The sequence below is a fragment of the Leiobunum rupestre genome, chromosome 4 (genome assembly GCF_980474605.1).
Source record: "Leiobunum rupestre chromosome 4, qqLeiRupe1.1.hap1, whole genome shotgun sequence".
Lineage (NCBI taxonomy): Eukaryota > Metazoa > Arthropoda > Arachnida > Opiliones > Sclerosomatidae > Leiobunum > Leiobunum rupestre.
In genome coordinates this window covers 72054349-72070753 of record NC_143387.1, presented here as the reverse complement: position 1 = coordinate 72070753, position 16405 = coordinate 72054349, and the positions used below count along the sequence as shown (strand labels likewise).

Genomic DNA, 16405 nt, shown 5'->3' with positions numbered 1-16405 from the left:
TTGATAAACGCTTAATCCAGGATTACTCGAGACGCAAACATAATTTTTTTTTCATAGTATACAAACTGTTGCGCAAAAGAATCAATAAAGCCATTACCATCAGGCCTTTTCCTTTAATCTGAACGTATTGATCATTTGCTTAATCAGTTAACCCACTCGCGAAATTCTATTCCGCTAACGGAAGCTTCTAGAAGGGACATGAAAGGAAATTAACATGTGGGTCAAACTAATCTAATCAAAATTTTAATGGCCTCTATTTCTGCGAAGCTAAAACTGCTTTAAAAGTGGTCTTATCTTTCCTGATAAGAGTTATGGAATTTAAATTACTTCTCATTACTATTAAAGGTAATTTAATTGCCAAAGGTAAAATGTGAAAAGGTTCAGGAAAAAATCAGATACTAAAATAAAAAAAAGTATTCAGGTCCTCGACTTAGGTTCTTTTAAATTAAAAATAGGCAACCATCAGCGCCATTTAAAACCAATCAAAGTAGGATCATGGAAATCCCCTTAGCTGCAACACATGATTACGGCCTACTTTCATCGTCAACTTGATCAAAATTGGACGTATCTAAGGACTAGAAACGAAAGGCGGGAAAATAGTCGCAAAGGCTTCGCACATTAGTAGCGATTAGGTGCTTCACTGCTTCTTAGCCAATTTCAAGTAATTTTTGGTGTAATTCCAAATATTTTGTAATAAGTATGTAATGCTACTTTTACATATAACTAAATGATATTTAAGGTTTTGTTTTCTCATTTTAAAGCACTCAAAGAAGAACAAAATAATAATTATGGTGCAAATAATGATAGTGAAAAATGCAGAATATTCCGAAGAATATTTTATAGTGGAATTGCAAGGGGATCTTAAATCAAAATCAGAAGATTTTGGATCTGGTTCTCTCATAGGTGACATTCATTTCACTAAATCAGGCACACCAATGTTCATTATCGGCCATCATATACTTTATGGGAAGGTTCTAGACATTGCTAAACCACTAGCAGTTTTAATCAAGAAACCTAACCCTGGTTGTGATACAGTTTACCAAACCTATGGCATCATCAAAAAGAAACTCTTATTTAAAACACGACCTAAACCAATCATTACCTTGGTTGCTAAGAAACAATAACAATCCACCTGTCAGCTTAATTATTGATAACTTTAAAAACTGATTCTGCACAATATTAAATAAATTTTATATACAATTTTTTGAGATTTACATTAGACAAGATTTTTTTGTCCCCAATTATTGGATTAATAACAAAAAAAGAAAATGCTGGTCTCACATTGTTGTTGAAATGTTACCATCCTGATCTGTATTTTTTCTTCCTTCAACTTCCTCTTCTTCTCGGAGCTGTTCCTTTTTAATTTTTTGCCATTTTTGAACTAAGGATGAAATGTTCTTCTTCTTTAACGATAGTCCAGTCGCCAGTTTGGACTACAAATTAAGTTTAGTTAAATTAAGATTTTGGCAATTTTGAGAGCTAGATTTCTTTACCTTTTTTTTATCTTTCTTGGGTGGGTTTTGCTGTTCATTTGAAGATCCAGCATTTGATGGGCCGGCTGGTATTGCCATAAGCGGATCAATATGAATCTCAACCGAAGCTGAAGAATTAGCAGCTTCCTCTACATCCCCATTAGCTGGGGAAGGAACAATGTTTGCTTCAAGATTTGCTACTCCATTGGCTTCAGGAATGTAGTAAAATGGTTCAGGTGGAGGCTGTTGGGCCACAATTGGCCACTGTAAAGGAGGCGCCGAGTAGGCAGCCACTTCAATACCATTGGATAACGGTGGTCTGACAATTACAACTCCGGGTTGGGTAGCTTCACTGGCAACCGAAGGCTGGGGCATCCAGGAATTTCCCAAAGATTCATAAAATGCCATTTGCTGTTGCTCCAATGCATTTGGGACATTTGGTAAAGACCCGATTACAGGCAGACCTGATGGTACCAATGGTGGTATTTGGCAGTTTGGTTGAGGCTTAAAATATTGTTATAAATATCAATTGTGGTACAAAAAGACTACAATTTAAACGAACAGAACCATACCAAGGCATGATGACTTGATGATAAGGGATGATCTTGTTGTGAATTATCATTGTACACTGTTCCATTTGGCACTGGACGACTATCTCCAGCATCAGTGCTGTCAGGAGGGCTAGGTGGCGGGCTTTTGGGTAAAGGGGGTATTGATGGCGGAGGAGATGTTGGAGGAGGAGGTGTTTCAATTGGCAATTCAATTTGAGCTTGAACTGTTTCTTCTCGGTTCGAAGAAGCACTGGTTGATTGGTCAGATGTTTGAAATGAGCAAGATGCCTCTCCAAATTGGACCGTCGACACTCTTGACCCTGAATAAACCAAATAGTTATAAGAAAAATGAAACTGTTACCACACGGATTTGGTATTTAAGAAAGATTAAGAAAAGGGCATTAAATAAGATCTCTGTTTTTCGATTCTGTCGAGGCCAAATCCCATTGCTTAACTATACTGGAATTAGTCCTTGAGAGAATTGAAACAACATAAGACATCCCTTCTTTAGTTGCTCGATTAATTGCAAGGATACTGTTTGCTTTTTTCTAAAAAAAGTTTTAAAGGGATCCTTATAACAAACAGAATTCTTGGTTACAATGTCAATTTACCAGTTCTGTTAGTGTTTTTGGCGACGGAACGAAACAAGCCTTCGGCCGTGGAAGAAGTAACAACGGGGTGTTGTCCAGCTGACGAATGTGTAGCAGAAAGAATACTTTCATAAGTAATTGGCGTACATGGTTCTTCGTTCTGATTTTCTGTAACATTTGGAGAATTTTCTTCAACTGATTCGACTGGAAATTCAGTTTGACTTCTTCCTGTCTGAAGATTTGTGTAGAAGTATCTCCTCTCATCCCTAAGGTAAGGATATCGATGAGTGGATAGAAAGAGAAAAACAGGAAAAATGCTCTTGAAATACTCATAAAATATAGAAATCTAATGGCTGAAAATGATTAAGAACGAATGGGTTATATATATTCTAGAACTTGATACATTCGAGCCAGTATTTAAAATATTGCACGCACTAAAACTGGTTGGATTGTATCAATAACTTTTAAAAAAAGTATTATAGCATTAAATCTATTACACAATACTGTTGATCAAAACATCATGGAAACCCGAGTTTATATATGTTCAAGAACACTTGGATGGTATTATTTTTGCGTCTATTAGCTGGTTCAAAATGCAGGTAAATCCTTCACACTTTGTGCTTGCGAGAATCGAGGGATTTTTAAAGGCTTTATCACTTCCCAATAAGCGTTTTTGTGGTTACCCAATTGTTCAAATTATAGTTTTTTTTAAAAAAAAAAGTGGGGGGGTTGACAATTCATCTGAGACTCCCATGTAACGGTGACCACTAGAAGTCTGGAACGGAAAAACAAAAAAAACCACAAATGAGTTACGGGTAAACAATTTTTATAACCCCTGAAGGATAAGCATTTTCTTCCAGGAAAAAAAAGAAAAGAATGCACATTTGACAGGAATATATCTAAATAAAATAAAAGAACAGGTTTTAATTCTAGATTTAAATATTTTCCAAGCAATAACATAACAATCATAAATAAAATTCAACCAGAAGTTAATGAACGGATGTTATTTTCAATAACACAAACAGACGGCGAAGTTTTGAATCTAGCTTTTCTTATTCCACACCATTTATCTCCCGAGATAGTTCTAAATACACGTTTCGCAGCGTTTGGCATTTAAAAGCGGGGCCAATTTTTGTCTCTCCCTTTCATACCATGACATTTCAGCTATTGCTATCCAATAACTTCAGATCATTAGCTTAAAGTTCAACTATAGTGATAAGGGAGTTATTAAAACAGAATTTCCATTTTTACACCTCCCGTAACATCTACAATTAGCTATAAAAAAACCCTTTCTTACCTATTACGAAGACTATAGATGAAATAGTACTTCCGCAAATTTGGAAGTGAAGCTTCTAATGCCAGTGAAGCTTATCCTTTTGGGCTTATAATTAAGTATTACAAGTAACAACCTGAGTAATAGGTACTTAAAATATACTAGGTAAATAAGAGAAAAAAATAAGAAACGCAGCAGGTATCAGAATCAAAATGGGGAGGAATATTGAGGACTTCAAAGATGGGGGGAAATGGATTGGATAACGGGATAACTAAAAAAAGGTAAACGAAAAAAAGAGGAAAGCGTTAAATTAAGCAACATATTCTGTACCTGTCCCAATTACAAGTCCAACCAGTTGGAACAGCGCTGTCTTCGTATTGTTTAAGAACGTCATTGGCTTCACGTAATCGGTTCATAAAATAATAGCTTGGTAAGGCACCATTACGCCAATCAGTTAACCGCACCTTGATTTATGATCAAGATTTAAGTCAAAAAAGTTTAACAAATATTTGATGATTAAACATTCTTACGTCAACCATAATTAAAAGGGTAGATAGTAATTGAATTTGAGCACGATTGGTAGTTAAAAGTTCCAGTTTGCCAATAATATCACTAGAAAAGAGTTCAAGTTCCTCTTGAGATAAACTAGGACCAGCTTCTGGAGAGTTGTCTGATAATCACAAGAACAATAATATTAGTTAAAAAAAATAATTTAACTTTATTTATATTATTAACAAAACTATTACCTCCTGGTACGGATTGAGCGTTTTCTTCGGAATTATCTCTTTGAGATGGTCGGGGTGAATCATTATTACGAGAGGATTCACAAGCCTGAAAATAAGAACATAATTTAAGGCTATCGTTTATAATAGTCAATTTTACAATTACATCATGAATAATTACTTCTTTGAAGGAAACGTAATTTTTACTTATGAGTGAGTTTTAAGTTTTATTTTTTAATAGACTTTGCTCTCAAGTGAAAATAATGATACTATTGGTCAGTTTGCAACAAAATTATAGATTTTTCTGATTAATTCATAATTGAAGCAGTGATTTAAGGATAACTGATAGATGGCCCTATTGTGATAGCTAATAATATTAGATGCGTAGTTGACTGCTAAATCACTTTTTTTTTAATTTAGTCAATAATCACATTAATCAGTTTAAAATCACATCAATTCAATTATGGTATTGATCACCACAAGAAAATAAGCTTTCAAAAGAGATTCCTTCACCAGCATACATGGGAACTTCATTATTGGCTCAGTAATTCAAAAAGTGTAAATGGAAAATTTAATTTACTTTTCTTTCCAAAGCCCGATCTAGTTCCTTTTCAATTTCATCCAAATCAATTTCGTCATCCTGCGATCCAGAGGGTTGGTCTTCCATATTCTCCGGTGAACTAATAGGAACTACTCTGGCTTCGGAATCACTAACACGATTATTAGGACTGCTTTCTTCACTGTCAATGACTGGCCCGCTGACCACATCACTTTCTGTGGAATTGGACGCCTGTTCAAGTTGATTTATCTCGAACAGTTCTTCAACTTCCGCGTTATTGACTGGACTGGATTTTGCGGAAAGTTCCAAAGGACTAGGTTCCGGTGTTTCTCTGTCAGAATCACCATCGGAAACTTCGTACTGTGATAAGAACTGTAAACTCTGACGAAATATAGAACATTTTATTAAAAATTACTTTCAATGCAGTAGTTAAGGAATTTGTACCTGTGGCAGAGAACATCCAACTTGTTGTCTTGAGCTTTTGGATTTTCGGAAATGCCTTTCTATTTTGGAAGTGCAGGTTGAATCTGGTTCATCTTCATTGGGACAAAAACCACTACTGTGATCGCTATGAGAGTGATGAAAACCTTCGGAACTAGTGCTTGGTTGCGAAACCGAAACTTCTGACATTAATTCAAGTTCACAAACATTGTCCTCTGAATTTTGTACTTCAGAATCACTGACATTTCCAACTTGAATTTCAGGAGGCGAGCAACCATTTTCCGTAGACTGCGTAACGGGCCCTCTAGTTAAATCCATGGCATATTCCGCTCTAACTTCCACCCTGTTTGAACTAGACGAAGGATGGGAAGATTCACTAACAGTAACTTCGTTAGACTTTTCTTCATTATCAGTCGAATTAGCAGGCAGCCTATCAACTTCGTTAATTGAATTATCCGCTACAGAGATTGGCAGTTCGGGTAAATAGGGGCCATAATGCAGTTCAGGTTGATTTAAAATTATTTTCTTTTTCTTAGATTTGGTAGAACTTTCGTCATCTGAAGAGTCGGAAGTTGATGGACCAAAGATTGTTATTGGTTCAATTTTACTAAAAACCAAAAAGTTTAGTTTAGACCTTAAATTTTGAAAAAGAGTTATATTTACCCTTCTATAAGGTTGTGGGCTCTTTTCTTAGGTGGTTTGCTACTATTTTTAAATGAAAAACTACCACCTCCATTAACAGGTATTCTTCCCGCGGAAGATGTTGAAGCTTCACCATTTGTTACATATAAAGAGTCAGAATGATTTTGGGCAACTTTCTTAGCTGTCTCTTTTGCTTGAATTCTTTCCAAATACTCTTTGTATTCAAGCGGACTTTCCCACGTAACTTCGTTTGTTTTCGTATTCCAAAAATACGTATAGCCAGAGGTTTCATCATAACACTGTTGCCACGAGCATGATTCTAAAAATACAACATCATTAATTTTAATAACTTTCATTATTTATTAGTTTTTATAAATCAATTATGGCAAAAATTTGTCTACTACCTGGCACGTTAGTTGAAACACTAGAATTAGCTTGCTCACTGTTATTAAGTACGTCTACTGAATCTTTATCATGGGTATCATTTTCATCACTCTTAGCCTCAGCCTCTGAAGTATCTTGAGCATCATTAGTTGTCATAGCATCAATTTCCTTAAAAAAATCTGCAACTTCAAGATCTAGTTGTTTAGTTTCTTTAGGGGCAGTTTCTCCAGCAGACGAAACACAAGGCTCTTCTTCTATTGGAAGTTACAATATGTTATCAATAAAATAGAAGTATATTTATTTGCAAAGTACCTTGTCCAGACCCAGAAGAATCCTCACTATCATCATAATGAATTAACCCTCTTAAATTATTCCCAGAACTTGATGCTATACAATAAGGTGAGAACACGTATTTAAAGGTACATGTTACGTGTCATAAAATTCCTTTCTTACGTTGCGAAGAATTTGTCTTGTTATCTTCAATATGAAAAATTGGTTTTCTACCCATTTTTTCCAAGCGTTTTACCATTTCTCAATTCTATGCAAAATATTTTGACCAAGGCTTAATGACTTCGTTGCTACATACATAACTAAAAGCTAGTGAATTCTTACAATAGTAATCCGCGTACTGTGACTTAAAATGATTAAATATACTTTAAATTAAAGCAGTCTTATAAACAAAATTGTAAATTATTTACATTTAAATGTATACCCTTGACCTAGTCACTTTCACTTATTATTTCTAAACACTGAACAAGTTTGCCAGAGTAGTTTTTGCAAACCAGCCACCAAACTATTTCTAAAAATAGCCCAATAATACCGCCCAAGACAAGCGTGCCATGATTCTATTTTCATGAGGTTAAAAAATATTTATTAGAAATGAAAGCAACTATACACAAAAATATTTTTATTTTATATTCTTTCCACCCGACAGACCGTATCAGTTAGGCCTCATCACCACTGGTACATACCAGGAAATCGTTTAATAACATTATCCTGTTCAGCTAACTCTTTCTTAACTTTAGTTCTCATGTAAAAAATTGGGCAATCGCGGCTAAAACAGAAAATAAAAATTACAATTTATAAAAATAATAACTAATAAACTTCTAATAATTACTTGGTGCAAAGAACTTCTTGATGAAAACTGCCCTGGCACTTTTGACACTCCGTCCACAACTTTGCAAATTTATTTTCAAGGACATTATAATAACTCATCTAAACACAAAATGTTTTAGCAAATATTAAGAATTTAGACGGGAAAGGTTATTTTAAACGAATCCTACTTCAGCAATGTATATTTCACTCTCTTTGTCCAGGCAATGTTTACATAAAGCATCATCCGTATCCATGAGAGCTTTACAATTGATACATTTGCTAGATTTTTTAGTAAATGCAAAAAGGGCCCCAACTTTTGAGATTGCGACTGATTTTGTTCTAGTGTGATCACCCCCTAAAAAATAAATTAAGATGGAAAACACCAAATAAAGTAAGAGCTAGTAAAAATAACAAATCTTACTGAGTAATATTGACTCCGCTTTTGCACCTAAAATGGGTTCAAAAATTCTCAGTAAAGGTTTGGATATTTGGTTTTCCAAGTAATACTGGGTGTCAATTGGAATATTGTTCTCCAGAACATAAATCGGATCTTCAGATTTAAGAAATGCTGCAGTGCCTTTACTAGCTTGGATTATTACATAGGGAACTCGGTCTCCAAGATTTGGAGCGCTACCAGAGTCTCTCTTACGCATACGATTGGCAAGTTCAACGTGACATTGTTTATTTGCGTATTCATTGCCTGTTTTGGTTAGTTCCTTGGTAATGACTAGTTGAGATATGTCTACTCTGTTGCAGAGTAGATCAGCAATAACCTGTTTAGCATGTGCCTGAGCACCTACAGTGTCCCTCTCGATTAATATCTTCTGTAGGACAGTGTCTATTAGGTCAGCCACAAGGGGACAGTTGTCTCGCCTAACAGTTTCAATTCCTTTACAATCCATTTTGTCATGAACATCAGGTTTTGTGTAATAGAGACCGGCATACCGCTTCTTATTAATTAGTAAATAAGGGTAATAAACCTGAAAAAATTAAAAGATAATTAAATACTTTAAAGTTTTAGTAAGTAATAACAATACCTTTTCAAATTCTAGTTTAATTGGTTCTGGAAATTTTTTAGTCACAAAATCCGCAGCTTCTCTGCCTAATTTCATAGCTTCAGCAACTGTTTTAACTCCAAAATTCACCATAACTGAATCAGTGTCTCCATATATGACTTTAGCATCATGCTGGTAGCCATTTTCCAATTTGAATTGGTCTTCAACTTGTTTTTTAGTTTCATCAATCATCATTCGTCCAAATGCAGTTACACTTTGCGAGATTTCTAAACAAGGTAATTTCCCAACTTGGGCTCCAGTGAAGCCATAAACTGAATTTGCACTTATTTTCAATGCTAACTGGCGACCATCCAAAACGCTGCGTTTAAAAGGATCGGTTTCCTTTTTCAAATCATCTTTGGCCCTAGAAGTAAATAAATTCTTATGTCAGAACACGACAGAAATTGACGTTTGAATTTTCCGCGAAAAAGAAACTTCGTTCTTATTGGTTAATTTTGCAGCACAAAAGTAGCCAATGTTACTATTGGTCGTTTAACAACATGTGATTTTTTATAACAAAAATGGCGTGCTACATAAAATTTGTTTGGATCCCGTCGAAGTTTTTAAATAATTACTTGAGAATAATAACAAATTTTAGAAATATCAATTCTCAATCTCAAGATAATGATACAGATTTTGGATTTCAAAGGGTAAAAAGAGAGGAAAAATACGAAAAAGTCAGAAACGTCTTTGATAACGTAGCGTCTCGATATGATCTAATGAATGATATTATGAGTGCAGGTAGTCACAGATTATTCAAAGACTATTTAATGTGCAAATTAGATCCTGTACCCGGAACAAAACTAATTGATGTTGCAGGGGGTACAGGCGATGTTGCTTTTCGATTCTTGAGTGCCATTAAAAGGAAAGAAAACTTAACTATAAAGAAAGTTTTAAACCATGAGGTGTCTGAATCGCATGTTACAGTTTGTGATATTAACCCTAAAATGTTAGAAGTAGGAAAACAAAAGGCTAAAGATCTTGGCTTTACAAGCAGTATAACGTGGGTTGAGGGCAATGCTGAAAAACTAGCTTTTGAAAACAACACATTTGACGCATATACCGTGGCTTTTGGAATTCGTAATATGACTAAAAAAGAAGAAGCATTAGAAGAAGCTTACAGGATTCTAAAACCTGGTGGTCGTTTTTTGAGTTTAGAGTTCAGTCACGTAGAAAATGAAATTTTTGGTAAAGTTTACGATTGGTACTCTTTTCAAGTTATACCAGTTATGGGTCAACTCTTTGCTCAAGATTGGAAGTCTTATCAATATTTAGTTGAAAGTATAAGACAGTTTCCCAATCAAGAAGAATTCAAGCTAATGATAGAAGATGCAGGATTTACCGAGGTGAACTACACTAATATACTAAACGGGATTGCCACCATACATTCCGCGTTTAAACTATAACTGTATTTGAAATAGCCAATTTACAACACAGTAGAATTATAAAAATTTCAAAAAAAAACTCACTTTTTTCTTGCCCCAAGTAAATTTTCCAAAATTTCAGGTAAAAGTCCACGTCGCAGCGACTTCTTTACAAAATAATTTCCAGACGGAGTTTTAATGAACTCGTTGGGGGCCAACTTATCCTTAACCTTTTGGGTGACCAGAGTAGTGTAACACAAATTGTGAGCCATCATAATAGATGGATACAGGGACGAGAAATCGAGAGTCGCAATTGGGTCTTGATAATATCCTCTCACTGGTTCAATTACAGTCGCACCAGTAAAATCATCTCCAGGTTCCACTCTCATTGTTGGCAGGATTAAATCTTGCTCCTTCGCCTAGAACAATTAAGATAATTTAAAATAAAATTAGTATAGTCATAAGTCACAAGTATTTAATGTCTTGACGACGCTAATCATAAAATTATAATTTTCATAAATTACTTTTCTAATTAGCTGAGAAATGACTTTGATTTGCTGTCCTCGAGTGAGTAGATATGATAATGGTACTCCAGTCACTCTGGCCATTTCCATATAATTAATAATACACATAAGCTTCTCCAATAAACGTAGAGGAAGTAGGGCGTCTTTAAGACAGTAAACAGCCAGACGCCTTCGAGTTTTGTCATCTCCATTTTGTAAGTCAGTGATGATAGAATGTTGTACATCTTCCTTCTGTTCTTCCAAAAAGTGGTAACTGACTGCGTTAAGGGTGTAGGAACGTAGTTTGTAGTCGCGCAACAGAATCTACAAACATTAGTGTTAAATACTGTTCAAAATTTAAAATTATACAAAAACATACCTGCAACATATCAAAATTGACTCTTCCTTCAATATTACATATTTTATTTTCTCGTCTTCCCATTTGCTTTGATTGAATTTGAGAATCTCGGATGATAGTTCGGATGTCTTTGATACGGCCCAAAAATGGGAAGTTTTTGGAGCCGAGAGTTTTGGATCGATTTATCAAATAAGGAAAGTCAAAATTTTGAATATTGTAGCCTGTAGTAATATCTGGATCGACTTCCCGAATAAACTCTGCCCATTTCTCCAACATTTCCTTTTCGCTTTTGTAAGAAAGTATTTGGCTGCCTGGAATTTGTGCGCAAGTACCCAAAGTGAAGATATTTCGCACGTACGGCTCTTTTTCACCTTGAATTAACACCATATTGGCAATTTGAATGACAGGGTCTTTATCCGCCTCGGGAAAAATTCCTGTAAACATGAGATTTATTTAATATCAACATAAAAAAAAATTGTATTTTTTCAAGAACTTCTTAAGCTTACTGAGAATATACGAGTCAACCTGTTCACAAAAGCAAGTACTACCTTAACTAAAAAATAGGTTCTGTAACAATTTAAAGCAAAGTTGAAAAGGAGCAAGGTTTGTTCCCAGCTTGTGGCACTGGGTGAAAACTTGGAACAAAACTTTCGGCATTGAGTTAGAGGAGTATTCCCCAGGAATGCACCAACATGGGTACAGCCGATATATCGGTTATTCGTGGCTGTTATCTATCATAACATTAGTGTATATGATAATATCATTGTAAAAGACGGTTCCGTACACTGTCATACCATTTTATTCTAATTTTTCATTTCATTTTACTTGATACATATTTTCTATCACAAATCGAATATCGTTGTTTTTTATTTGTAACCCCGCCCAAAAAAAGGTATGACCTAGCTTTTGAAGTCTAGCGTACATGGTGTGGCAAATCAAATAAAGTATTATAATTAGTTAATCGAGAATTTTCTTTTTTAAATGTTTTCCTGAAAATATTTCTCTAATATCAGTATCGGCCAATTTGGGCTTCACAAGTCAATATTGGCCGGTACCGATATTAGAAAAAATGCCTCTTTGGTTGCCACCACCCTCCTACGCATTATAATCCGGTCACCTGAATTTATGGCTTTAAAAGTCGCTTAAAGTGGTGCCTAGCTGGTTATTATTAACAATAAAATTTAATTAACATTATATTAAATTTTAGAAGCAAAGTATTCATGAATTAGACGCTCAGGTAGTAGACTTGTACATTCTTAGTAACCTAAATAAGTTCTTGATTTTATATACCTTTTCTCCCAGCACACTCAATGTCAAAACTGAGAATTCTAAATGGAGCGATACGAGACCATTCTCCCTCAGGTTGGTGTGAAATGAAATCCTCCCACCCAACATCTACTTCAATTTGACAACGAGAGACTGGTAGGCTGCGTTTTTCAGACGATTCTTTGCTCCTAATTTTGTACGATCCAGGTGGAAGTTCAATCCAACTACAGCCAACGACATTCTTTTCAACCATAAACCTAATCTCAAAATCAATGTTGCTCTCATAGGCATTAAAAGGAGATGTAGGATATTCTGGTAGATGTACATTTCCTCTTTCAAGTAACCTTTTAGCGGCTGCAATAAGTCTGGGTAGCAACATAGTTATTTTTAAGAAAGAGGTTTTTTGGTTTTCATGATAACCATAAATACCTAAAAATATTATAAAATATCTGTTTATAAGTAATAAAATTAATAAGTCAAAGAAAGTTTTGTCAACTTACTTTCTTTTTGGACAATTTCGACTTTCCGAATGGCAGTAACAACATTGTCTTTGGTGGATCTTAAATCAGCAATCACAGCCGCTTCTAGTCGTTCCTTTAAAGCAATTTAGTCAATTTTATATTATAAAAATTTTAATATAAAGGAAAAATAACCTTAAACATTCTACAATGTTCAGCTTTGAAGTTGGTTGGTGCTGCTACGTAGAAGAAAGGCGAAAAACCATGGACATGGCACACCACGCTGTTGCTTTTATCTGTTACTCCAAACATTCTCATTATAGGAGCCGAACCTTGTTGTGGTCCAGGCATTCCTGTCATAGCTTGACCAATGTAATGATCAATATCCAATTGTTGAAATACTAAACAATCTTTCTCCGGATTTATAACCGGTGTTGATGGACGGGCCCACTTGTCAGACGTTACTATATTTTCCGGTCCTTCACCAAGACTATCAGGTAAATCTGCTGTCTGAGCATTTGCCATTTCATTTTCCATTTCTTCTTCCATTGCCAAGTCATCATCCAGATTTCCAAAGTCATCATCATCATCATCTTCTCTCATTGCTTTAGCTTTGGGTTGAGATTTTTTCTGATTCTCATAAGGCTTCCTTTTACCATTGGTTTTATGCATCTTCGAAGCGATATAAGTAGCGGAACTAATTACAGTAATAAAATTAAATTCAAATTAGGTAAGCTAATAATTATAACAAAATCACATTACAAAATAATGATAGAAAACAAAGCAAGCGGTTAGGAATAGACTAACGTGTCGTTCCCGCCAATAAGAATGAAAATAGTCGAACAGATCATATGACATTTCAAAATACGCAGTAGATGGCAGCAGTATTTTAGAGATTTCGTCCTGTTAATATAGATGGCGATAGTGCCACTAAAAACACCGAATAAAAATTTACGGCGCATTATTTTTAAACATTATAATATTTACACAGGCGTTGAATTTTGTTTATGAAAGATTTAACGTGGTAAAATAATAAATATAAGTGTGATAACTTCCTCTAAACTTAAGAGGTTTTAGGCCTATTACAAATCACTGATAGGTGATTTTCAGAGCTGTTAAAAACTCGCATCAACGTCTCAAAAGGAATGAATTAATGAATATTTAGTATCGCTATGTAATCACGGACTCTTGGTTAGAGATAAAAGAGTACGTGATGTAATGTTAAATTCATTAGGTGTCAAGGGAAAACCAACTACCAGAGTTCATATTGGAATTTTAACGCTTTTGATACTCGCAACGCATTTCCATGACTAAAATGTTTATAAATTTGTTTCAAACAAACTTTAGTTTAACCGGAATCTTCTTAGACGCATTTTTTTTAGTTATTAACTCCGCAACAAACTAAAATGTCAAAGGTCATAAAGGAGCGGCTAAAGTTATATTCCCTTTATAGGACGTATTTTTTTTTTTTTGCTCGTTATGAGCCATTGTAACGGGTGGGACAATACAGTCCGCTCGTCCATTTAATTAATCAGGTGCGAGATATGCGTTACGGGGGGATACTTGGGGATAGGGTTGGGACACCCGTGGCGGAAGTATGACAACCACCCGTTGGGGGATTAGTGGTCGTCCTCACACGGCCATCCACAAACTCTGCCTCCCGGACGCCAGGGATTACAGGAGTGAGCCACTACTCCCGGCTTTTATAGGAAGTATATTTATTATTTATGGTTAATCAGCTAACTTCACGTTTTTACCACCAGGTTTAACAGAAGCAAGGAGGAGATTGAAGTTAGTTACGTTAAAGTGTGCCGTAGCGGGGTTTGGCAGACGAATTTTAGATTAAGTTCATACTCCCTTTAATGCTTTTAAAAATATTTAACGTATTCAAATTTATTTATACACATACATTAGTCTATGTAAATACAATACGTTTCAAAAAATACTTTTAAAAAAAGTTTACAGAGGGAATCAGTACTTTGAACCTGGTCATTCAATAACAAAAAAATTATAGTTAGGCAACCAGCAGATGGCGCTGCGTGTGGATTTTATGGTGTGGCTATTCGGAAAACTATAAAAGCATGGTTCTCAGAGACCTAATACGTTCTTCTTGTCGGTACGCGAGACTTAAATTTTAAAGCAATACTATACGTTTAAAACCCGATTAAAAAATCTACGTTTGAACGAAAGTTAACATTATTATTTTCTTTACTATCGACAGAAATCCCCAATAAAACGACGTAAGGATCGGATGAACAATAATCGAGCGCCAATATGATTAAACTCCCCCCTCTCCTCGCCGTCCCCCTCAAAGGGCATTGGGAACGTTATTTTGGAGTGCGCTTTGAATGATCGTCTTTCCGCCCTTTTGCCCCCAAAGATGGAGCGCATTACGTAAACAATAGGGGCGTAAGCGCGTGCTAACATCGTCGGGAGAAGCTTGACCGCGCCACCGATTGAAATTTGTTCTGTCTGTCGCGTACAATTAACTCCGCAGCGACTCCGAAGCTCGTATCGGGGAGACGACGAGAGAGAGATGGAGCGCGAAAAAGGCCGGGAAATAAGAAGGAAGACGGCGGAACCGGGTGCAACCGGAATATAAAAATCCAAGACCTACTAGCATTTTTTCTCCCTCTCGCGTGTTAGGGGAAACAACTTAAGGGCGCGCAATGTATAACCTTAGATACGTAGGACCTTCTATATATAATATAAATTTCGCTTTTCGCAACGCCCGTAGACTCATCCGGTCACGGCGCAAACGCGTTCTTAGAAAGTGGGCGTGGTCCGGATGGTAGGAGCTAAAAGACGGAGGCGTGTCTTAAGTCGAGGGAAATCGGCGATTGGAGGAGTGGAGTAATCGGATTAGTCCATTCGGCTGAACGGCTGATTTCCTCCTTGATGCATGACGTCACAAAAGAGCCCCGCGGCGCTTCATTGGTTCCGGGATAGATGGCGTTTTTCAAGGGGGTGTGAGCTCGGATCGGCTTCGCTGACCAGGGTGACGCGCGATAACCCAAGAGGGCTTCCGGCCCGCGTACAGGGGTGGGGGGTCGCTTTTGAATGGCGGGTTGGCGGGGGGCACCGCCGTCGCTAAGGGGGAAGCCCCCCTTACTCGGGTTTCGGCGGGGTGTTGGGGGCGCCGTTACCGCCAAAGGTGGCTCGCGATTATCGGAGCCGACAACCCAAAACGTCTCGAGGAGATTGAAGCGAAAAAGCCGCGAGAACATTTTATACCGGCTCGTTTTCCGAATGAGGAATTTTTGACCGGACGTTTTTTGATTATTTGTTGTTATATATACGCGCCCATCCAGAGACAGACACGCGCTCGATCCTTGGGACCCCCACCGATTAGTTTCGACGTAAAAAAGACGCCTAAAAATTAATTACAAATAATTTTAATTTAATCGTACGTTTATTGTAAATGTTATCGCTACTTTTAACGCGTAATTGACGGAACGTTGTGAGCCAAAAGACGCGTTTTTCCCAATCTTTTTGTTCTGTGTTTCGATTGTGATTAAGGTTTCTTTTTGATACCGGCGCACATCCCTTTTGAGGAAACTGTTACAGAAGGTAGGTCCAGTTTTTTATTGCTTTATTTAAGTTATGAAACATTTTGGATTTAAATATTTTAACTTTAACAAGGTTTTCTCTTTCTGATTAGTTTTAAATAAA

General features: G+C 36.2%; 3 protein-coding genes across 4 annotated transcripts; 1 reads left to right on the top strand and 2 right to left on the bottom strand.

Annotated features, from left to right (window-relative positions):
• Positions 1–1167: 1167 nt before the first annotated feature.
• On the bottom strand, positions 1168–7349 carry LOC149948966 (uncharacterized). Of its 2 annotated transcripts, none has more exons than XM_090174172.1 (13): positions 7088–7349; positions 6947–7021; positions 6655–6888; positions 6272–6569; positions 5612–6215; positions 5189–5548; positions 4633–4717; positions 4417–4556; positions 4217–4350; positions 2635–2879; positions 2045–2343; positions 1494–1976; positions 1168–1433 (listed from the first exon to the last, which is right to left on the bottom strand). In XM_090174172.1, the coding sequence occupies exons 1-13, from the start codon at positions 7161–7163 to the stop codon at positions 1278–1280; spliced, it is 3189 nt and encodes a 1062-aa protein (XP_090030298.1). In that variant the 5' UTR covers positions 7164–7349; the 3' UTR covers positions 1168–1277. The 2 variants fall into 2 exon arrangements, with proteins under 2 accessions (XP_090030298.1, XP_090030299.1); XM_090174173.1 differs by having other exon boundaries at positions 6655–6885.
• A 134-nt stretch (positions 7350–7483) lies between these two features.
• Positions 7484–13481, bottom strand: PolD1 (DNA polymerase delta 1, catalytic subunit). Its single transcript, XM_090174171.1, has 11 exons — positions 12929–13481; positions 12776–12869; positions 12300–12704; positions 11031–11443; positions 10673–10975; positions 10254–10567; positions 8767–9148; positions 8151–8709; positions 7918–8084; positions 7752–7849; positions 7484–7688 (listed from the first exon to the last, which is right to left on the bottom strand). The coding sequence occupies exons 1-11, from the start codon at positions 13403–13405 to the stop codon at positions 7589–7591; spliced, it is 3312 nt and encodes a 1103-aa protein (XP_090030297.1). The 5' UTR covers positions 13406–13481; the 3' UTR covers positions 7484–7588.
• Positions 9362–10539, top strand: Coq5 (ubiquinone biosynthesis protein COQ3, mitochondrial). Its single transcript, XM_090174174.1, has one exon. The coding sequence runs from the start codon at positions 9504–9506 to the stop codon at positions 10188–10190; it is 687 nt and encodes a 228-aa protein (XP_090030300.1). The 5' UTR covers positions 9362–9503; the 3' UTR covers positions 10191–10539.
• Positions 13482–16405: the final 2924 nt, after the last annotated feature.